At 37.2% G+C, this 25,338-nt stretch overlaps 1 protein-coding gene across 1 annotated transcript; it reads left to right on the top strand.

Moving 5' to 3' along the window:
- Positions 1–234: 234 nt before the first annotated feature.
- Positions 235–25,295, top strand: LOC135470484 (dynein axonemal intermediate chain 3-like). The gene is made up of 24 exons (XM_064749458.1): positions 235–243; positions 1,662–1,746; positions 2,078–2,279; positions 4,806–4,904; positions 5,838–6,025; positions 7,597–7,701; positions 8,959–9,123; positions 9,705–9,863; positions 10,225–10,382; positions 11,535–11,646; positions 12,385–12,463; positions 12,832–12,956; positions 13,630–13,803; positions 15,290–15,412; positions 16,550–16,623; positions 17,816–17,945; positions 18,361–18,445; positions 18,981–19,117; positions 19,607–19,670; positions 20,243–20,373; positions 20,951–21,155; positions 22,032–22,123; positions 22,873–22,995; positions 24,840–25,295. Exons 2-24 carry the CDS (start codon positions 1,681–1,683, stop codon positions 24,984–24,986), a joined length of 2,943 nt encoding a protein of 980 aa, XP_064605528.1. The 5' UTR covers positions 235–243; positions 1,662–1,680; the 3' UTR covers positions 24,987–25,295.
- The last annotated feature ends 43 nt before the right edge of the window (positions 25,296–25,338 follow it).

Here is a 25,338-nt window from a genome sequence, read left to right as displayed (position 1 = left end):
CCTACCTATTGGTAGTCCATTTTCCGTGTAATTTAACCTACAAAAAATATTATTTAATAAATCTATTTTCCCCTCAGAATACTTTCTCATAATGATACTAAAACCGCCTTATTATTGTCTTAATTTCGTATTTTAGGATTCTTTACCTCATGGTTGTCATTAGTAACGGAAGTTAGACATAACGCCGCGGGCACTGCACGGTGGCTGTTTTTATCAGCTCATGGTTTACACTTTCGTTGCACGGTGTGAGTATTACTGTTTGTCATGTTTTGTAGAAGAGGAAGTTGGAACAGTTATTTCTGTTTACTTTCATATATGCATATGTATGTTGTGGACTACGAAGAAGCATTTTTTTACCGATCTATTTTTAGGGCAACAACAACAACAGCAACGTTACATGTTGTCAAGTTACCAGCCTGGGCTGATAACGGATTTGACAACCATAACAGACAAGTGCGCATAGCATCAAATGATATTATGATAAGTAGTCCGAGTGAGCATTTGTTAAGCTGAGGTTACCGTAAGGTGAAGTCATTTTTTTGAAAAATCTGTTCTTTATAATTAACATCCCAGAAGCGGGGTAAGCGATCAACAAATGCACCTTGTCTGTACATCAGCCTTCCACTGCACTGAGACAAAATGTTGGAACAGGCCTGTGTGCATGTTAAAAGTGGTGTTAAAGGGCCAACGTTTGGCTGGGGGTGTTATAGCACTCCACAGTGACCCTGGAGCTTCCCATCAATGCGGTTGCTGTGAGTCCAGTTCATGCTGTCTTCCTCTCAAGCCGTACATGGGACGGAGAGCAACCTGCGAATGGTTATGGGTTTCCCTCGGGCTCTGCAAGTTGTTTCCTCCCACCATAGTGCTGGTCGCTGTCATATAAGTGAAATATTCTTCAGTACTGCATAAATCACCAATCAAATAAATAAATAATTAAATTGTCCTTTACCAAAATGTTCTCATTATGAAGCGTTTTAACATCATATGCTCTACAATATATTTTAACCAGATAAACTGTTCATTTTTGGAGTGCTTCATTGTGTCCATGTGTGGTATTTCACTCAGACAGTTAAACATATGGCAGCTGAGCTGATGACACGTATTACGGTAATCATTTGAGATTTTGGCATCATAACAGGAAAAAGAAATCACACAAAAACATGATCCTTCCACGACTGTTACACATTAGGAAGCATATCACATTGTAGCTTTCATGGCTATGCCACTCAAATCAGAGACACATGTTTACAACTAACAATTTATTGTTATGATTTCATATACACATTTAGCCCACACTCTAGCATGCGCATATGTTTAAATTTTATATAGTTTTAATAGTGAATGTTGTGGATAGTAGGCATTTTGACTGCTCTGACCAGCAGGTTGAGAAATAGTAGGATATACCAAAATCATATAGCTGCTCATCTTGGCATTCACGTAAGTGTCTTTGAACAGTGTCTTTGCTACAGGAATACTAGCCTCTATTTTTCTACTGCATGGTTAGTCGTATTTATCACAACTTCCTGTAAAAGGAAAATAAATACTTCAGCCAGCTGTACCTTGTTTTAATTTGCATCAGATGATCTTTTTGAAGCATAAGGTTTGATTGTATAATAGTTGCTGTGTTAAGTACATGAATTTACAAATTTCTTGTTTGTCAGAATTGACTGGAAGGCAACCATGGCAGATGATAAAGAAGTGACAGAAAAAGAGATGGAGAATGCCAAAACAGAGGAGAAAGATGAGGTATCGATAGCTGCCCTGCACTTCTTCTGATAGCTTGGGCTTGAATTGTTGTATAATTAAGCGCAAAGATGTCTTTATAAGATTCAGTGGGCCACGATAAAAGTGCATGTATGCTTTATTTGTAAACTCGAAACAGACCCTAGAAAGACATGTACAATACTGGTGAATTTTAGATCAAATTAAAATCTAACCCTAGAGTCTGCATCTAATATTTATTTCTTCAATAAACTTGTGTTGTGCACTGCTGTGCATTTAAATAGCCTGCAAAGAGAGAATGATAGTGTAATGACTTATCAAACACCATTATATATACATGTATCTTTTGTTGTAGGATACTGCTAATGATGGTCCAGGAACTCCACGTTCAGGTCAGAAAACTCCCACCAAATCAGTTGGGTCTCCATCACCCTCACGGAAAAGTAATGGCAGCAAGCCGGTTAGTCCCACCCCTAGCTCCAAGAGTGGGGGGCGAGCGTCAAGAGTCAGTGACAAGTCAGTTGCCAAATCAAGACAAGGAAGTTCTAAGATGAAACGTAAGTTATATAATTGATCATGTGTTGATGTTTGTATGACAGTTCCAAACTGATCTAACCTCGAAATAGACAAGGCACATCTAGGAGTATGATTTTGATTTCAATCTCACTTGTTAAATATATGTCTTGTTAGTCAGAGGTACATGTATATATATGTCAATACAAATGCCAAAAACAAGTATTAACCCAAGATATGCAGACAATGAACATAGAGCAATTACTGATAACATGCTGATTAAATGCATTGTTGAAGATCCATTTATATAAGGTTGAAGTTGTGCAATTTCATAAATCTGGAAAATCTAGTTTCAATTTTCTTTCCACTGTGAAAAAATATTGCTCATTGAAAATTCAGCCAATGACATAGCCAGTCTAGAACTTAAGTCATTACAGCTGATGTTTACTGATGGGTTATTAATGACTTTCTTCATGTTTTTAAAATGTAATTTTGTCTATTATAATTCCTCTACTGTTTCACATATGAAAGAGCAACTTCCATTATTACTTATGCACCTTTTTATTCGTCCAGCATGTAATGCGTGTGCAAAACAGGTTGTTTGTTGGTTTTTCTCTATCTTTCTCTCTCTCTCTGTCTGTGACCATTACCATGACAGTGCATCCCCACAGTTACAATTGAATTTTCATGAAACTTTGTAGTCGTCATAGAGACCGTGTGAGGATGTGCATCCACTCTTTGGGTTGTGCCTTATCAATTATTTTGATTTGAGTTTTTAATTACCTTGTGAACAGTTCTTGTTAACACATTTCCTCCTGTAGTCCAACAGGATTTTCATGAGGCCATGTGAGGATGTGCATGTGCTATTTGGGTTGCGTCACAGCAGTCATTTCTAGTTATTGCCCTTTAATCATAGCATGGGAACTTGTATATGTTGAATGATTGTTAGAGTTATGTACTGGTCACTTTTTGATCATTGATGTCTGATTTACACATGTAAACCATGTGGGCTTTCTTATACCTGTGTTGACTTGTTTTGAAATACACATGTATATGTGTATAGATAGGGTTTTACATCTTATGTGACAGTTTTTCAGTCATATGACAACAAGGCTTCTTTATATGTACAGATATATTTATACTATCTTCTTGTGGCAGGGCGAATCCATGGCACCAAAGTATTTCCACTACTAATGTACATGTACATGTATCATGCTGAAGACACAAGGCATGACACACCACCCAGTCATATTATACTGACACTGGGCCAACAGTCCTGTTTCCTTGCTCTAACCACTCAGTGATGAGTGACAAGCCAGGCAGCAACAAGTACCAATCTTAAAGTCTAGTATGACCTGACCCAGGTGCAATCCCAGGTCTCCCGACTTTGACGCAGACGTTCCAACCAATGTAAGCCACCGAGGCAGTCCCTTTCATATATGGAACCTCTGTGTGCTGAGTCAGTGGCCAGTATAATATACCACACATTCCACCATCTTGTAAATAAGTCTGACACTATTTTAAGCCCATAATGCAAAGTGTGTGCAGGTAACCATGTCATTATGCAGTCAGCCTGTGGAGTATAGCCCCAGGGGGATCGCCATCTTCGGATGGCTTGACTTGTTAATTTGATATTGGATGCAAAACTACATTGATTTCAGGCTTCACTAAAAGTGTAAATTAATGAAAAATAAGCTAACGCATTTGCTTTTGTTTATGTCTTATTACAAAAGGGTTCAGGGAAAAACAAATTCTTCAGTATAACAGTTACCCTGTTAAAATAAAGATATCAGCTCAGATCCATTATTGATTAAATTAAGTATCCTAAATGTTGAGAAATGAAATATGCACTCTCAGTCTCATGACAAGCACTGCTTGAATTTGTTAATAATTTTCACCATTCAAAAGAATAATACATATAGTATATGTAGTCAAATATCATTGTGTAATGCTATATATGAAATATTAACTGCTTATGGAAATAATATGAAATATATGTAGAGGTTTGGTGTTCCCATTGATCTTTTCCACAAATCAGAGATATCAGCAAGCTCAGGTTATCTCTGTTCAGCCCCTCTGTGTGACATGCCAATGTCAATGTCACTTTATTTTTCTATCAACATTCAATTCTGTATAATTCACTTGTATTAATTTTAATTGGAATTTCATATTAACTGTTTATTCAATGTCGGATTTAATCTTGTTCTAAAGATTATATCCTTTCATTAAACCGTTACACATATGGCCTTAGTCGACTCATCTCCGCTGTTATCTCCCTTTATTTGTTTATGTATGGAACGCAAAAATGTTTAATATCAAATTAGGTAATTGCTAGTCCGTTAATATCATTGATAGGCTAGAGTGCATGGTGTTATATACAAGAAAAAGCCCAATTGGAGTACTGAGTCTCCAATCAGTCTGGGCCATTACTCTCCTCAAAATCAACATCATATAACAGTAACTGGTATACAGACATTATTCATGTAGTTTGTTGATGGTTTGCTTTGATTACTAACACAAGGACTTAACACCCTGGTGATATTCATTTTATACGTTACTCTGTTTTTCAGGCATAGAAGGTTCTTCCAAGTCCCGATCTTCTGGTGAGGCAGAGACAAAACCTGATGCTGGAACCATTACTGACTACGCTGTCTTTCCCACAGCAGAAGGTACTGTTATTATAATAGTTACCATAACAGCTAGCTTTCAAAATGATTACAGTTTGAGATTTTTTTTTTTTTTTTTTTAATCTTTTAAATGTATGAACCATCTAACCTTGCTGAGCATCATAACTTTCTTGGCCCATGATGTTGCATGCTAGAAGGAACAAGTTTATCAGTTTCTTTTAAGACAAGAAAAAAGGCTTTTACAGACAGACTTTGCCTTGTTTTTTGGCACCCATATATAGCAGCTGAACACCATCACAAGTGAAATATTCTGTATTGTTTCATATTGTTCTGAAATAAGTTATTTCAGTTGAGTACAATTTCAGAAAATCATTATAAGAGCTACATGTATGTAAACATTTTTCTTATTCCTCTTTCAAAAGTTTTATCACTATGTATAGATAATTTATGCACTTGTAAGCTTAATGTTTCACCTTTCATAATTCTATACAACTTATGGCTAAGTTAAGCTGTTCTGAGTGGATATAATTTCCTACATTGATAAATCAAGAGAGACTCAAACTCACAACTTAAGGTGTCTAGCCCTACAGCTCAATCAACTGGGCTATTCAGCCAGATAGGAAGGACTCACTTGTTTTATCAGTATAGGAAATTATATCAGCTTGATGTATTAACTGACAATGATTGCAATTTGCTAAGAATCTGATTAAGGGCAAATTCTCTGAAATGATTTTTTATTTTTGAAATTCAATGTAGTGCATAGCATTGTAACTCAGAAGTTTTAAATTGGAAGCGTTTTTCACTTTTATTTTAAGTGAACACTTGCTAGACCTATCCAATTTAAAATCCTAAGGTTCACAAATAAGTGTTCACAAATAAGTTCACATTAAGTCATTTTGACTGAAGTCAAAGAGTATGCTATTTTCACTCAGTAAGGGAGGCAGTGTAAATCGTTCATCCTTGGATTCTATTCAGATGGCCTGCCAGAAGGTGGTGTACCATTCTTTATGACATCCAAGACCCAGGAGATTGTCCAGTGTCGGGCAGATGAGGATGTAACTGCTGATAAGCCGTTCAAGCTGGTGAAGAAACAGGACATTCTGGATGATATGATGACACGTGCAGGTGTCAGTGACTTCACACCTCTGAAAAAAGAAATCAATGTAAGTTGTACCTGCATCTGTGACTTCTTTCTTAATAGATTGTCTGCAGACAACTTGTCAAAAGCACTATAACAGTGGTATCAGTGTTAATGTGTGGTACATATCTTGGGTTCTGAGTGACAGTGATTGTAGTAAAACTAGATAAATCATCAATATAATTAGTAGTTTCCTGGTGGCTATGTGTATGGCACACAGTCACCTTAAATTTCAAGTTTTGACCTTATGACATCGTGGTGACATCCCTTTGTGCCTTGATGTTGTCACTTTACCATGTGTGAAGGTTAATCAGTACAGTTTAACATGGGTGGGTATATGCAACATTGAAAATTACCCACAAACATTCGCTTTAATTTATTGAGTTACCTTACAAATCCTCTGGAATCAAAAGTCATTGATTCTGGATAATGATTATACATGTACATGCCCCTGTTATGATGCATTGATTAGCCCTTTAGTGCCGTAAAGGCGATGAAGTCACACCATAAAGGGACGTCACCATAATCTTGTAACAACAAATCTCAAAATCTGTCAGTAGTAATACTATAAGCAGATCTGTGGCTTATATAGATGAAATTTGAATTGGCTGAAATACCAAGATGGGTCAGAATTGAGCCATTCTTACATTTTTGTACCGAGCTAGTAGGCACGGTACAAAGGGGTTAAATTCTGCTCTGTTCTTGTTTAATAGTAGTTTAATACCAACAAGCAAAAACTAGAATAAACATACATGTATGCTTATGTTAAAATAAGAATCAGGCCACACTGAATTACCTCCCTTGAGGTCACTCTCATTTAAATGGCACGTTTCTAGGAGGAAGCTGTTTGGTTAAGCGTGAAGTCTAAAATCGGTTAATGCTGAGTTAGGCAGTTAAAGTGAACTAAGGTAGTTGAACACATGTACCCAGTTTCAACACAGATTTGATGATAAATGCCACATAATTTTTTAGGGGCCTACGTGGCGCAGTTAGTTAGCACTCTAGCTTATCATAATGACCCAGGAGAATCTCACCAATGCGGTCACTGTGAGTTCAAGTCCATCTCATGCTGGCTTCTTCTCCGGCCGTATGTGGGAAGGTCTGTCAGCAACCTGTGGAAGGTCATGGGTTTCCACCGGTCTCTGTCCGGTTCCTGCCCACCATAATGCTGGCCACCGTCGTATAAGTGAATTTCCTTGAGTACGGCGTAAAACACCATAATTTTTTAAGCCATTTAGAAGAAATCCAAAATCTGCCCCTATATGAAAATACTTGATCTGTAGTATACAACAGGCATACAACTTCGGCGAACTCCGTCAAAATGCATATATTCTACCTAAATGGCCGATATCATGTTTTATGCCGTGTTGCCTAGCATGTATTTTCCACCATTGTTGCTCAACCTACATCCTGCAGAGATCCTGCAGAAATCAGAATATGCCTGTTCTACTGGTTTCTTAAGTTATCAGCATTTCAAGATTGTGCATACATCAGATTATTATGCACTCTTATGACATATTAATAGGAATGTAGACATATTATAAATACAGAAGACAATACTAACCATGTCTGTTAATGTTCGTTCGTTTTCCACAGAGTTATCCGGGTGATGAAATTCTAATTGGACTGGATGCAGACTTTGTCTTTGGTCAGAACTACATCTTGATCCTGTCAGAAGAGACCAAGAATGTGATGCTGACAGTATGTATTGCAGTTACATGTTGTTACATGTGTAATGCAGGATATTGCTGAGCCTCAGAAACTAGTCTGAAAATGACTGTCGATTGTTGTCTTGGTCCCATTAATCCAGCTGAAGTGTTGAAAATACAAGATGAAAAAAATATTACAGTGTATATTGATGGTTTTTCCACCATTTTTTATGAGGGGCATAGGAAGCATTATTTCAACCAGTGAGGGTCCAGGGGCTGCCATGGACCCGGAATCTCTTGGCTCACATGTAGCCATACAAACATGTGAGTGTGTTTCAAGAGGAAAAAATAATGATATCCATCCTGAAAGGTTATATACCGGACCGCTCCCCCACTTTATATACCTATTTTCCATACCACACAAATACAGTTAGAAAACATGCTGTGTCAGGTGCAAAATACCGGTACCGGTACTCAAACTGCTTTCGGATCATGGGGTACATGTACAAGCACAAGCAGGGCAACTATCCCAGTTCAGAGACGGGAATTAAGCACATTTTGACACAATGAAAAAGTATATATAAACAGACCAGTCTTTTAATAATTTATGAGCTACAGAGGGATTATCAAATCATAAAAGGGAATTCCAGTCCACTCGAGCATTATGATACGTGCCTCATGTAAATGCGATATTCTAACACTCTGTGTGCGAGAAAACATCGCAGACATGGCTTCATGGCTTAGTTGTTTTATTGCCTTGGTGAAAATATGATGAAATACATTATGCATTGAGTTTTGCTGGTGGATAATTTTGACGTGCAAGCATAGGAGAATGTTTGATGTGGCCTTTATTAGGAATGGAGGTGCAGGTTTTTCACTCCTTTTGTGTGCATAGATACATTGCCCAATTTTGCTAATTACCATACTTCAGATACCAATTTTCATTAACAACATGATCATTTTCCCCAAGTTTAAAATAATCTGACCAATAAAATTTCAATACGACCATGAGAATCTGCTTGAACATATATTAATGGTATGCTTTAACAGTCTGATACATAAAAATGGCTAGAAAAGCATTGAATATTCCCTATGTTGAATTTTTTATGTTGGGTCGAAAAGTGGGGGCTGGGGAATGCGGTACCTAATAATAATTTCAATTATGAGTGAAAAATAACGCTACATCACTTTGTGGAGTTTCAGATTAATAATGCTACATTCCATTTTAAGTATTAGAAAGGAAAACCTATATCATTCCGGAGACTGCTGTAGTTCTTGAATTAACTATACTGGAAATGGTTCTTTTCAGCCTCCTGTTGTAGAGGGAGAAGGAAGTGAAGCAGCTGCTGATGGAGATAAAGAGGTGGAAGATGACACCGTGTATGATTACGTACCTCCAGAACCTAAAGAGTGGATATCACAAGGGAGTGAAATGGAAATTGAGGAAGAAGCAGTGCAAGAAACAAGAAGAAGGGTACTAAGTTCTAAAGCAATACTCCTTTTGAAATGGATTTGAGAAAGCTGCAAATTTTATATCTGGTACTCTTTTCCTACCTTGTGTTGTATTGACAGAGGAAGAGAATATTGCTGATTATCTGCCAAGTGACATAGACAGGGTTATACACTAGGCTGATTTTTGGACAAGTTCATATACTGTATGAAAAATATTTGTGTGGACAGATTCATAAGACAGCTGAACAGCAGACTGTTGATGTGTCTGTCCACGCCCAGCCCATTTCCAGCCAGTCTGTTTGTCATTTGTACTGATGTGATGGTAACTGACCTAAAATTCAGAATGATGCTCTGATGTTTTGTTGGAAGGGATGGCGTCCTGAAAAAGAATGTAAGCGCCAGCACCAAAAGTAATATTTCTTACTTGACTATTAGACAAAATTTTAGGTCATTTACCGTAATTTAGGTAATGCTTTAAAAGCCTTTGTTCATTTAAAACGTATTGTATTTAGGTGTAATCATTCAGAGCCTTTCAACTCAAATGGGACTTTAATCATCAGACTGTAAAACTAATAATGGATGTACACTAATTGACAATTACAGATACAAATGTCTATCCGACGCGTCAGGCGTGAATTTGGGGCTCCTATTTCCTTCAGTGATAGGAATGTTGCTGATGCAAAAGATGGATATGTTGAGTGTTTGCCTTTTGAAGATAAAACCTTTGACCTGAAGCGTCTAGAACTGGACAAGAGTATTCAGGTTGGTGCTTAATTGTATTGTATATCTAAATCCAAGTAGGGTAAATGTGGATATGCTAGCCCACTCTTCTGGGAAGCAGTAAAAGTATATAAAATAACTCATCCCTGAAAGCAATAATAGATACTTGGGACCTCACCCACTTATTTATGCTTTTAAAGTTACCTTAGCAAAAAGTAAAAAAAAAGTAAATGTTTTTGCTGTTTATATAAAAAAAAAGATACAATTTTATCAAAATTTTAATAAACTTGTGGTATAAAACATTCTCAGTTGTGGTATATTTTACTGTTAAAGCTGAGTATGTAGAATGTAGAGTATGTGCTTGGTAATTAGAATAACCTTATCCTTGTGTACACTGTAACAGGCCATACCTGAGTTTAGAGAGTCAACCACCCAGACAAGCTGGAAGTACCCACGCCGTGTTAACACCCAATACTACCCTAGAGAATTCACTGAAGAGGAGAAAAAGGATTTGGAATCTTCCGAACAACTGCAAAACTTCATAGAGGGTGTCACACCAAGGTACCATTTTAACCCCTCTAAACCAACATGGTAACACCTACATGTAAACACCTCTCTAATAAATCTACATAAATGTAGTTTGGGAATGGACAGTTTGTATATTACATGTAGGTAAAATTCCCCATTATCTGTATACCAGTTATTCTGTAAGATTAAAATTCTCAGTCTGAAAACTGAGTTTCCAACCTCTTAAAATGAAAGGAAAGTCATGAAAGTAATACTGAAACTTGGAATTGTTGAAAATAAAACTTGTTTTAATAGAAAGAAGAAGTTATATAGTTGAGGCCATCAATTTATGCTTTTTCACATGTTTTTGTTTTTTTCGGTACATTTTCACCAAATAAAGCTACGATGTACTTGCAAAAAACTATGAACAAGGCAAAAATAACAAGAAGGGACAAAGTCATCATAATGGTGTCAACTTCATTTTAGCCAGTCTGAAGCTGGATGCTTAGTCTAATTTGAATAGAGAGGAACAAGTGAAAATTAAATGGTGACAGTGTGCCTTTGTAAATACTTAAATTCATTTTTCCCAGTAGATACATATAACAAACCATTAAATTTAACAACTCTTTCTGGCAAATCCTTACACCTACATGGATGCATCCATGAGACACTTGGTCCAGTTAAATGTTTAGCTGAAGAATGAAGATTGAGAATCAAGTATTCTCAAACAGAATCAAGTGATTCAAAACAGTAGTGCTTATTGATCATGTGGTCCTCATATTCTCACTGTTAGTAGGGACCTTGGTGTCAACTGGTCAGCAGCTCACTTAGGGCTATTTGTCCACTAAAAATTGTCTTCATATGTGCGTCAAGTTTTGGAAAGTTTGTTAGTACATGTAACTTGCCAAAGTTTGATAGTTTACAAACCTTGCGACCTCAAGTTTTCCTCCATGAATAAAACGTACCACCATGGTATGTAACCGAGCAATTCTTAAATATGGCATACAGCAATTTTTGGCTGCAATCAAAATTGAAAAATTCAGTAGTTTTAAACAGGTTTCACATTTGAATGTTTCTCTGTCTTAACATAGCTGAACTTTTTAGGTATTTCAGATTTTATCTAATAGGCCCCAGCTTCCCAGCTTGTAAATCAGATTTAAAAAGGCTGGTACAAATTGTGTGAACTATTGATTGTTTTGTGTGTAGGTTTGAACTAGCCCTTCAGCAGAATGAGATAGTTGATGTTTTTTACGATGATTGGATTAACCTCGGAGATGGAGATGACACATTTGGTAGCAAGGCTGACAACCATCTCAAGGTTTGTATGGAGACGGCAGATGATGACTTTTGTGATTGACAGATAAAGCTTTTGTTACACACGCTTTTGAAACTCTTTACAACGAGCTGTTATTGCTGAAATGGTTATAAATTATAGAATTGATTGCTATAGTTTCCTGGAAATATTCAGAATTTTATCCTGTATTCTAGGTACATGTCAGATGTACAGACATAGTGAAATACAAAGGAAAGCATAAAGAAGAGCAGTTCTTTTTTTGTTGTCAATAAGCTGACAGAGTTTGTGTGGATGTGTGAAACAGTATAGAGTACATGGTATCCGACAGGTTTGACAGCTTTAAGAGAGGTAATTTATAGCCAGTAATCTCGTGTAAAGCTAGGTTGGGTGAGTATGTGGGGCCAATTCCACAAAGCCATTTCTGACTTCAGTCAATACTTGAAATATGATCTCAGGGCATATTTTGGGTTATAGAAATTAAAATGTTGTACCCCTCATCAATATTATCTTAAGACAAATGTGTCCAAATTTCAACTTCCGGGTACCAAAAACTAAGCCTCATACAAAGTTTTTAAATTTTGACTGAAGGCAAAGAGGGCTTTGGTGGAATCGGCTATGTTAATTCATCATATTTCATGATTAGAAATAATTCCGGTTTCTTACATGAGGCTGTTTTATAACACGTACATCTATAAAAGTGAAAAACCATTGTATGTGTAACCATATGTACCAGGGAAGTAAATGTTTGTGAAATGATTTCAGGAGTACCAGTCTTTTACAGACCTGCAGTTCAGCAAAGACAAGACTGTCACTCACATTGAGTGGCATCCTGTCATCAAAGGTAATGTACATGTTGCAAGCCAAATAATCACAAGCATATGTATGTGAATCTTCAACACAAACTACAGTGTTCTTTTTTTTTCTTCTTCTTTTGGAAAGATGATTAGATGTTGAGAAGATTTAAAAAGGTAATCTGTTTTATCACGAACATTTTCATGCTCTTTAACATTATTTGGACATGAGTGCCTTTGCACTAATTGTGGACCTGAACTATGGATACCCTGGGCAAAAAAAATGAATTTACATGGTAGGCATGGAAAGCTATGACATGGCCTAACTACACGGAGACAAGCATGTACATTTACATGTATAAGGCCTCAGTTAGTTGTAGATGTTCTCTTTTTATATTTCTGTTACATTTGACTTCAGGTGTAGTAGCTGTCAGTGTTGGCCAGAGGATGTCATTTGATGACAAAATTGATCATGCTGCTAAAGTCATTATGACTCCCTCGCTGATCCTCATCTGGAGTTTTACTGATCCAATCCATCCTCAGGTAAATGACAGTCTTTCAGTAAATTGCAGGTTGATTCTGCCTGTAAGTGCCATTCTTAAAACCCCTAACCCAACCTTTCAAGAAAAAACAAGTTACGTCAGTAGTGATTGTTTTTTTTTCTTTTATACTGGATAATGAAAAAGATGGAGATTTTAAAGAAATGAGTAGTTATAAAAACATAAAAAAAAATAAAAAAGATCTATAAAGACCTGTAACAAACATTTTTAATGATGGGCTCATTTATATATTGCTATCATAAATTCCTTTTTAAAACCATTATTTGTTACTATTTTTTGGAAAATGTTTTACAGGTGAGCTGACATAGGTAATTGGTAAATTAGATAACCGTCTATTTCACCTATTTCACCCTAATCTTTGATTGTGTAATCCCATTTCAGTACAATTTTGCGTATGGTGATATTCAAGGTCAAATTTACTCAAAGAACAATATGAATATCTTAACTTCAAATTTTTCTTTAAAAAATGGGTTCCTATAAAAGTTATGTGTAGTTTAAGCTTAATGACTAGTTGGGCAGCATATGGTAGTTACTGTGGAAAACTTTATCCATAAACTCAAAGCAACCAAAGGTTAAAAACATGAGCATACTCATGTAGCACATACATCTTTGTGTGCTTTTTGCAAAAATTCAGAATTCTTTGTTTACTATTGCAGCTACTATTAGAAGCACCTGACGACATTTTGTGCTTTAAGTTTTCGGCCTCAGACTCGAACATCCTTGCAGGAGGTTGTCGTAACGGTCAGGTTGTATTGTGGGATATCACAGCTCATGTTGACAGGCTTAAACAACCACGTGGAGGAAACCGCAATAAGCGAAGCAATGTCCTGGTAAGAGGAGTGTATATATCTGTAGAAGTAATATCTCAGTATGCTGACAAAGCAGTGTTGTTGTATGGTGGCTTATAGGGAAGTCACTTAAACAAGTAAGTTATGGCAATCTGTAGTTGTAAGTAACAGCAAAGTGAATATTGTTCAAGAATAATGCATTGTAGATGAAAGTAGATCCCCAGCGCCGGGCCTGTCAAACCAAAGACAGATAATTTAATGCCCCCTGAAAAGGGAAGAAAAACGGTACAGTTTGGTGATCTGCTCCACTACGATCGAGTCACAGTCCAACTGTGGTACGTTCCCTGCAGATATGTGAAGCTACTCTGTATGTACAACACAGACCACAGGATATAATCGATACACTTTTACTACTAATTTCGAGATTATTCTATGCCAACGTGCGGCCGACCGCCCAGAAGGTCAGTTTACACCTCGCCTATAGGCCGACATGCATGTGCGACCAGACTGCATGCAGTACCTTGAAACCGTTTATTGGAACCCCGGCAAAATTTATATTGGCAATTCTATGAGTTACCGATTGCTGTTTCCTTTCAAGACATATATTTTTACAGGTGATACTTTGTTAAAACATGAAAAAGACTAGTTTGATTATTACTTTCACCTGTTGTTGAGCGAAAAACTGTTCTGGTCACTGTAACTCATAATCCGCTGACCGAACCTTAATGGTTCCTCACGTCACAGTCAGTATCGCTCGACTCGGCAATAAAAATGTATTGTCTGCGGGGCTGTGCCAAATTCTCCACAGATGCTGCCTTGGGTGTTTAATTCGTGTCAGACAAATTTCTTTCCTCGGGAGACAAACATTGCAGAACACGAGTCACTGCACTGCTCCGATTTACCAAATTTGGGTTCAGTGTTACAATTTAATACAGCTAGCTAAATGATTTCCCTCATTATTTAACATGCTGACATTTACCTGGTCTCTCGACTGACCGAGTGAATGTCAAAAATATAAAGTATGGCGGTAGTACATTTAACACTGTTGTATTATATTACAGGTTTGCTCTCACCGGAGTCAGAAGAACATTAATTTTATCCTCTACGTTACAGCACATTCTATTTCACACCATGAATGTGGTTCCTAAAAATCTTAATAGCATGGTTTAAAACGTAATGTTTTGCAGCGGATAGTCACAGATCCGCTGGACCTACTGTTTATACTAACTAGGTTGGTGTGGCTCAGTGAACCAACTGCTCAGAACGTGAGAAGCATATATATTGTGTCTAGGGAACATTTAATGCGAAAATAAAAGCGTTGGGATTCTCCTTTAATTAGATAAGAAACAGACTTGTTTGATGGTTTGTAATCATAGTCATTGTGCACATTGTTTGCCTGGAGTTACATGTGTGAAAGTGAAAGGTTGCCAACTTTGTGACATTTTGTGTTTTTCACTGTGAATTTTCTCTTTAAATCGGACCACTTCTTGACAACGACAATAGTTGATTACTGCCATTTTTTTTTCAGCCAGGATTTGAGGATGAGAATGCCTTCAAGACTCCAATTATTCGATACTGTGCTGTGTCAGGGATTGAGCACAGCCATAAAGCACCCATCACTGATATCATCTGGCTTCCAGATCACTTTGAGGTTAGGCAGTTCCTTAAACATTATGATATGGTTTGCCATGCATGTATTACCTAACTTCTTCAACCCGTTTTGAAGATGAGCTTTTAGCTATACAGTCACAAAGATTTAAAATGTCTTATTTTTTATGTGGCACATTTTTGGAATATTTAAAAAGAACTCAAATATAAGAGCAATTGACAAAAAAATATGGACAAATATCAGTCTTAAAAGCAAATTTAAAATATGCACAATGAAACTACACTGTAGACATGAAATTAGCCACCATGCTCTATAAAGCATTGTTTTATCCATGTGTTGAGTGTCCCTTATGCTCCTACATTAAATATCAGAATGTAATGAGGTAAAACCTGACCTAGTCAAACCTTATTAACCCTCCATAGAAACTGAAACTGTCAAACTTGTAGGTTAAACAGTGTAAGCCCTTCGAGTTTAGGCAGATACAGATGAGACAGCATGGGAGCTCTCGCAAACTAATGCAGCTAAAAGGGGAGATTTTTCGGTACTTGCTAACACTGAAATACATTGAACATAGCTCCTACGGCACTGTTAACAGCTACCATAAAATTATGTATTTTAGCTGGGTTCGTTCACAAGAGTCTTCATCTGGCTCATTCAGTAAGATTATACCTATCACTTAGTGCGTACTAAGGAATTCTTGGACTGTTCACGTTAAACTTGGAGTATACTACAGACAAAGACATGGGATTATTCTACAAATGATATCACATGACTATAGTCAAAATGGAAGCCCCCATCCAACTGGCTAAAACCTCCCAAACATCAGAGTTGTAGCTACGTAAAAAAGAAAACGAGCAAAACTAATGATTTTGGTGAATGTTTTTAGAACCTTCAGTCCACTCTTTTTTTACTTCGTTTACACTTCTAATTTACATGTCTGGACTTTTTTCATAACTTCTTATATCCATAAAACCATACTCTAAATTTTTTATCAAAATTAAATGAAGCAAGTTCTTCCTTGTACACGGATAATTATAGGTATTAATTTCCATTACTGCAGTTCAGCTTCTGAGCAATATTGTCTTTTGTGCTACTCAGTAAATTTTATGATGGCCTTTTGTGCTACTCAAATCAAATGTGTGCACAGTAATACATGTATATGTGTGATGCGGTTTGCAGGTAAATCGTATGGGGGTTCCTGCGGAGAACAGACAGCTTACGTCTTGTCAGCTGATGACCTGTGCTGCAGACTAGTAAGTTCATAACTCTCAGGGATAGAAGTGGATAAGGGGAGTGGGTTGTCTGTTAGATTCACTAGGTCAGGAGGTGCTTGTTTAATCATTGCCTTGAAAGATGAGGAATTTGTTAATTTCTCGCTACCACTGTTCGTAGGGCCTTGGATTGAATAAGTGGTTAACTGTGCTCATGCATCCACATCTTTCACCAGTATGATTTGCGAGTGTGTTTGCCACACATGGGAAATTTGTCACTTACATTCCAGTGGGCAGTGGTTCACTCATAGCACTACAGTTTCCTTCTCTCATAAAACCAACACCCATTGTGTAAGTAAAAAATGCTTCCATTATGACATTAAACAACAATCAAATAAGTATATTCATTTGGGAAAGATTTTGCTTTCATTAAAAGTGGAAATGGATATACAGTAGTGAAGGCTCATAGAGATAACAAAACTTTATTGAGATTTATGAGTGTCTAATGGGAGACTCGAGGACAAGCTACACGAAAGATCTAAATGACTGTAAAACGCATCATTTTCTTGACACGTTCCCCATTGAAACAAGAAGTCTATTGATCTCGCTTATAAACAAATGAGGATATTCCGGTCTCATTTCTGTTAAGCCTTACTTACATCTCTGACAGTGAGACCTAAGATGGCATGTTGAAATAAGCTCGTTGTTTGGGTTTGATGCAACATTGCATCTAAGTCGGGAGGTCAAGAGTTCAGTTTCTTACACCCATAAACCTGAGACATCATACAAAATGAAATGTTCTTGAGTGCAGCGCGAAGCCTCAATGAAATGATTGGTAGACAAATTATATTTCACCCAGTCATTGATTTCCATTTTGAAATGCACTGTTATGGGATGCCTATTTATGTTACAGTTATGTACATCAGTTTTTAGTCATGTATCTATATAATTGAACAAATGGCTTTAGTTATTTATTATGAAGAAGTGGAGGGCAGGGGGAAGGGGTATACATTAATCACCCTGTCTGTCAATCCATAGACACAATTTTGTCAGTGCACCTTCTCCCAAACTACTACACTGATTTTTATGGAACCATACATCTGAATTTGTGCTTGACGAAGTTTAATGGCAATCATTTAATTATTTTCATAAAACTTCCTTGCTACAGGTATGTCTGATTACACCACTTGCTATGTCATCTGATAAAAACATCTGACACATTCCTTGCTTTCAGCTGTATACTGTTTTGGGACACACGTGCTCCAAAGAGCTCACAGGCCACAGAAGATAAGGGCCCTAAGAACCCTCTAGGGGTGACACAGCCATTTAAACATCTGGATCTCACCTGGAAACCCATGCTCAAGGTAGTCATTGGGAATAGTCACTTCTTACTTAATAAAAAAGTGCACTTTTGCTGTCTTGTTGTCTGGATGCCTCATTGCTATGATTCTTGTCAGTTAAATATGTTCACAGTCTGCAGCAGATTTGTATTGGTGGAAAAGTGGTTTTGTTGGTTTTGGTGCTGAAAATTCCTTTTTTTTTTTCAGCAGGGTGATATACTACCTTCCAAACTAACTTCAAACCACAACCTAAGATCAACACAACTCACAGAATCAGGCACAGTCTTTTTAGATCAAATTCAGGTTTCTTATTATTGGGTATTTTAAGTTATTGCAGTTCTTCATCATATCCTGGAACAAAATTGGGTGACATAAATACTTGAGATCAGAAAAGAGTTCAGTAATCTGAAGACAAATGTGCATATTTGTTTATTTTAAGGTGACACTTCACAAGTCTGAACCAGGGGGAGATCACAGTCCAACAAAGTTTACCATCCAAGAAAGACAGGGGGATCGCTCAGCATGTAAGTTGTGTAAGGAATGGCTGACAGGCTTGTATAAACAGATGCATCTCTCTCTCTCTCTCAATACTTTGTAAATGCTACCAGAAAAAAATTCCTGTGAAAGGACTTCTTACTTGAATGATCCTCTTTTTGATGTGTATATGTATGTCCATTGGGTTCTGTAACATTAATACAAGCAATTATTTCTTACTACAAGTTTGGAGGCCAGAGACCATTATGGTTAATTCATACTTATTATTTTATTAAAAGTTATTATTATTGTGTATTGTTTTAAATGTAAAACCTATATTAAGTGGCTGGAAAGTACATGTAAGTTTTTTTTAATGTACGATAAAACAAAAACAATGAAAGAGGATTATTGATGTATGGGATGTGTGTAGATTAAATGAGTGTATTAGATAAATGTTAAATCACATGTAACCTGGGGATATGTGAACACTCGTTTTACGGAGCTCTGAACTCAATAATTTGGAGATTTTTCATATCTGAACAGTATGACTACTGTTTATTAATTTTGTTGATCATTGTTTGCCAGTGTCAACATCTGAGGGTTTGGAAAGAGAAAATAGTAACACAGGCTCTGGTGGAGGTTACAGTTACAACAAACCAGGCTCTGCCAAAGAGAAGCGCACGCTCAACTCCGTCAAGACACATTTCTACGTGGGAACAGAGGTTAGCCGCTAAACAGGAACAAATGATAGACATGACAGAATAAACCAGATGGTGATTTGTTGATTGGGTTTCAGTGTGCATGTACAGAACAGAAGCAAAATGACGTGGCCATTTATGCCTACGCTATAACAATAACACGCATTGCCCAAGATTCAGCTCACGTCTAGTTCTTATTCACAAGCTTTCCATGTGAAAATAATTCACACATAATTTGCTGAATTATAGCCATGCAAGTGTGTTTGGCCCAGAACAAAGAAATCCTAGTCATGGGCACCTGACATTTACCTGTCCCCAGGATCAGTAATGGCATTTATGTACATATATACTTATATACAGTAATCGACTGGTATGCAGTAGCCCAGGGATCTTGTCATAAAATACATAGGACTTCGTAATTCGCAATCTTATTAATTGCCAGGTTTCATGTTTCTGAACTTGATTCTGCTCTACTTGTGAACTCCCATGGCTCTGTGTGAATTTGATTGACAGGATGGTGAGCTGGTGTATGTAGACTGGATGCCTCAGAAAGATCAGGACACTGGAAAAGTGCAGAGTAAGTTTTGTAGCCTCTTTTCTTTGCTCTGGTAATGCAGCAAGAGAATCGTCGTATTCAGACTTTATTTATAATTTTTTTTTGTTAGTGGTTTGATTTCACATACAGGGGAGTGAGTGAGTGAGTGAGTGAGTGAGTGAGTGGGTGCTTGGGGTTTCATGTCGTACTTAACGATTGTTCAGTCCGTACAGGGGAGTGGGCCAGGGACTGAAAGTTAGGGAGTCTTACCTTTCAATAGCTAGGACACACATGACCTGAGTTATAGAGATACTTACCTTTCAATTACTAGGACACACATGATCTGGGTTATGGAGAAGCTTGCCTTTCAGTGGCTATGACAAAACATGATGTGGGTTATAGAGACGCTTGACTTCCTGACTTCCACTAAAACGATGTGTATATCTATGAGTCCCATGTACATGTAGGAGAGTCTTTATTCTAATTTCTTCCACCCACAAAACTGACCGCCATGGTACAACGTGAAAAAAGAGAGTGGTTTTAAACAAAAATCAGGTGAAAAAATAAATTCAACATACAGATGATATGATACCCTGGCTATTTGTCTGCTTCAGCTCCCAAACCTGACTACTATCATTCCCTCCATGATGGTCCAATCATCAGCCTTCAGAGATCCCCGTTTTTCAAGGACATCATTCTGTGTGTTGGAGGATGGACCTTCACTCTATGGAAGGAAGGAGTCAGTGTAAGTCTCAGTATCTGGACATCAGTTAGGACTTTCTGAGCACTGTATAAGAATTCTGCTGCCAGTGGACTAGTTTAATGGTCACCTGTTGAGTTTTGAGTTGCAGCTACATGTGAGAATATTTATTAACCCATGCTTGCCCAAAAAGAGATTTGTGTCCATCTTTCTCCGTCCATTTGACTACCAGCTTGCTTGCCTATGCTTCTGTTTTCAATAACTACTCCAAATTTTGTCCAGTAATGGTAAAGAATGGAAAGCCTGCCAGATCCATTCAAAAGTTACACGTATTTAATAATTTTCATAATTCTCATTGAGCATTTTCTGATTTTGATAAAATTTCTGTAGCCATTCAGATGAAGCTGAAAATCCATGCATGAGTTCGGCATATTTAGTGTGGAACATAAATTCAAAAAAATTTAATTTAACTTTAATTTAATACCATAAACTGAACCTGTGGCATTTGCCCTCACACTAGCAACGTAGTGATTTTCATGACAGTCATCATAAATAAATCCCTTTTATTTCAACAAATTTAAATAAACAAATCATTAAATAATCTTTTTTCTCTCCAATGCAGAGTGGGCCTATCTTGCACTCAGCAGCAAGCAGTGTGCGCTTGTCCGCTGCTCAGTGGTCCCCGTCCCGTCCAGCCGTGTTCTACATCGCTCGTATGGATGGCAGCGTTGATGTATGGGACCTACTGGATAAAACTCATGAGCCCTCTCTCAACCAGAACGTGTCTTCTGCTGCTATCACTGACATCTACCCATTCCAAGTCTCTCGTAAGTCTGACTTATTCATGTAGCTTGCATGCACCCATTAATTATTAAGAAATTCTTCAAGACGTTGTGTCTTTCGTGGAAATGAGTCTTGAAAAACCCTGAGTGTTGGTACATAAACCCAGAACTGTGTGGGATTTGGTCCTTTTGTTGGTTCTTGAACATATTGCCTTTTTTTTCTTAATGGTTCACAAGAATTTTAGTTTGTTGAAGTTTCAAGGCTTAAATAGCATGGTTACTATTGATCTGTACTGTCTGGCCACAGACGTAACTTGAAGAGATATAAAAGTGATACCGTTCGCCTTGTTACATGTACAATACTTAAAAATGCCATCTTCCATGATGGATTGTAATATCCACCAATAATAAAGTCGAAATGATAAATATCAGATATGTTTCAGATTTAACAAGGAATATATGAGGAGACATATATAGTTTTAGTATTTGTCTGCAAGTGTTAATTTCCTCCTAATATTCTTGTTACTTTCTGTGATAGATTGAAGCATAATGGGTGTGTCAGATTATTCAGAAAATCAAATGACAGGATTGCCACAAACATTCTGTGGCTACAACATGCTGTTATCTGCATTTTTGCCTCATAATTTTTTACCAAAGTTTAAGCATTGCAAGGATAATAGTATGTAAATGAACTATGTATGTTAGCACTTGTTTTTGTCTGCCCCCACCCCCCTCCCTTCTACCCCCCCCCCTCCATATGTCAGGTGCTTGAAACTATTGTTATAATATTATGAAACCATGCTCCAAAAGGGGGCATAACTCTGCAACTGTTCAGGAAGATGATGTTGAATTCTATTGAAAATTACTATGCCCTTGTAAGACTGTTTTGTCTGATCTAGCTGTTTTGATGACTATTGACAGAGAAGCAGCATTTGCTAGGTGTTGGGGACAGCTCGGGAACACTGCACATCATGGAGATCCCCTGGAGTCTCAAACATCCCACAACTAATGAGGTATGGATGATATGTCACTACACCAGGGCCCAGGATCACAAAGCAATCTTAGACTTATGACTTATGCTCAAATTTCAAATCACTTTAAAATTGTTATTTCTTACATAAGAAGGTCAAAATATTGCTTGATGATGTAAATTCTGGGTAAGTTATTGTAAAACAAATTTCAGCTAAAATAATGGAAAAGAACATACGAATTTAATGATTGAAATTTTGACTTAAGTCCATTCATGATGCCAGCGGCGGACATTTTTCTCAGCTTTCATTCACATTCAGATGCTGATAAAATTTAAATTAGTTGCATATTATTAGGAGAGTTACCCTAATTCTTCAACCTTTTCAACCACTTCTGCAAGCAGTATTTCGAAACGTTCTAAGAAAACTATTGAGTGTAAAGAAATAATTTCCACAATTTTATAAAGCATGCATTTTCAATGATAGTCACAAAAATATATTTTATCATCATTTTTAATAATAATTGTATGCATAAATTTCACTTGAAAAAATACTTAAGTTGAAAAGGTTGAAGATTTGCATTCACTTCTGTTCCAAAATGTAAAACAGTCAAGTAAATGTCACTCGCCTTTTTTCCCGGTAGGATATCGTCTTACTTTCCAAACAACCTCACAAAAATCTCTCTGAAACCAATACAGCTTTCAGAATCAGGCAGAATATGTAACTTTGTCACGGGTGCAATTTTAGATTTTTCACTTCATTGAATAATTGAGACCCTCATGTGTTTGTTTTAGTTGACGGGAATGACAAATTACCTGGAGAGGGAAGTGAAAAGGCGGGCATTTGTGGTACAACGATGGGATTTCAGGGAACAAGAGAAGAGAGAACTAGAACAAGAGCAGAAGAGGAAAATGGGCGTAAGTTAAAGTGATGGGTAACAGATGATAGTTGAAATAGGTGTGTAAATACCTAACTTCTTTTATTTATCTGTGCTTAATGGTGTGCTCAAGAATGTTTATGGTTAGAGAGGAAACCCCAATTCTTCGTGCATAGTGAGCTCTTAACGTACCGTACCGTCTCAATAATTACAGACGCATTTTCAGAAACTGTATACCATAATGTGCAGAGAGGGTTGTTGTCTTCAGTAGTAAACTCTCTGTGGGGAGTAGGGAAGTAACGGTAGTCGATCAGTGACAGCTGCCCACACCTCTGTCATGTTTCAGTGAGCCTCACTAACTTGGCAAGAGGGCTAGAAACACACTGCCGGTTTTTTAAAGATTCCCTTTTTTCTGTGGAACAGTTGTAAGAGGCAGAGCTGGACTCAGTGTTGCCAAAAATGGCAAGATTTAAAAAAAAAAAAAAAATTAACTAAGCATGTGTTTGTAATTACCGGTACTTTCCAAGCAAACAGTACGATTACCGGTACTTTGAAAGGTGAAACCCTGCCTCTGTCTGTATTTTGGTCCACATTGTCATTGGCCTACAAGTCCTGCATTTGACACAGTTAACTTTCGAACTCTTCAATAGGTATGTGAAGTGACTAGCCAGCAACCACCTTTTAAATCAGTCTTCCGTTGCAGTTCTTTCACTTTTGAGTCCATTTTTATCACAACAACATGTGGTGTGGGTTAGCTGCACGATCCTTACATCTATGCATTGGAACAAACATTCATATACCAGCCATCAACCAATAATGACGTTCCAAAACGACGAAACCCTGGGGTGACAGCCAAAAGTACATACATGTAGTCTCATAAACAGCACTACAGAATTTTATATGGGGTGTATGTTTTTCCGATTTATTGCAAGGAAAGTACTGACATACTTTGCAAACACCAAATGCAATAAGAAGACATTTTTGACAAAAATCAGTTAATAACAAAGTTAATAATTTGTCTTTTATTTTTTTTCAACAAGCATGTATACTGAAAAATGACATCTTGAGTTGTCGTGTACAAGCTGTCAGGAAAGGCTGGCTTTATAGACCAGGGTAGGCCTATACTCCAGCTGGGCCAGCTGGCATGCCGATATCACAGAAAGTGAGCGCTTCACGGGAGAATTATTTCATCTTCCCACTTAATTTCAGTGTGTCTCAATTAGCAAGTGTCTGTAATTATTGAGAAGATACGGTATGCCAAGTTTTCCTCATCTGAGTGCACATTTTTAACAGCCTAACCCCCGTGCTGCAGTGTGGTTGATCGTTTGTTGTGGGATTGAAAAATCATCTTGTGCTAGCAATTTTTTCCAGTAAAATAAAATGGATTTTAAAATGTTCCTACATCTTTTTGTTGACTCACTAACAACTTTCCAACCCCCTGCCCATAACTGTTCTTGCTTCAGAAGAGATTATATATTAACTTCTGTAAGTAATATTGCACAGGGTTCATACAGGACCCTAACATCTTGAAAAAGTCTGGAAATTGAAAGTAACCATGGAAAATCATGGTTTGTTTTTTTTCTTGCATTGAAATTGAGAAAGAGATTAATACACATTCTTCATGCTGATCTATTGAGAGACAGTTTTACTTTGCTCGAAGCTTGTTTAACTGTAGAACACATGTGTTTGTCCCAAGTAGCCAGGTAAATGTGAATTTGGGACCTGGAAAGGCCTGCATAATTAAAATCATGAAGGCTTATTTCATTATGCTGATAAGTCATGCCACTCTTTATATGAACTGTACACAGGAATTGTTTACTGATGTGGAACAGAACAAGAAGTTAAGGATGTGCTACAATCTTGCAAATTTGTGTGTCCCCTCAGATTGCCCCTCAGGTTCAGCTCACAGACGAGGAGGTGGAAATGCGACTGAAAGCAGAGTATCAGCAATACGTTGAGGATGAAAGTAACTTCCTGCGGGCTCTGGGACTGAAGGACGACACTGAAGAACTCATACCAGAATCTGCTTGATAACATTTGCAGAACATCTATGGGAGCTCATGTGAGGGGAGATAATCCTCTTCATCTCCTTGAAACACAAGGTCCGATGCATATTTGTACAAAGATCTCAGCATGATGTCATTCACCTGTACGTTTCCTCATGCTTGTAAAATGGAAATGAGTTTTTCCAGGTTAATTTTTATAAAAAAAAAATCCATTCACCAGTTTGTCAAGTTTTTAAATGTTGTTGATCATCAGAGTAACTGTTCCTCTATTACATTGTGTTTTCAGGTTTTTGTCATAACATTATATAAATTTATAATTTTTTCTTCCAGCTGCGTGTAATTCCAAGTATTTAAATTTCATACATACTTGTATGTAG

Source organism: Liolophura sinensis, chromosome 7 (genome assembly GCF_032854445.1).
Source record: "Liolophura sinensis isolate JHLJ2023 chromosome 7, CUHK_Ljap_v2, whole genome shotgun sequence".
Taxonomy (NCBI): domain Eukaryota; kingdom Metazoa; phylum Mollusca; class Polyplacophora; order Chitonida; family Chitonidae; genus Liolophura; species Liolophura sinensis.
This window is presented reverse-complemented; position numbering and strand designations above follow the sequence as displayed.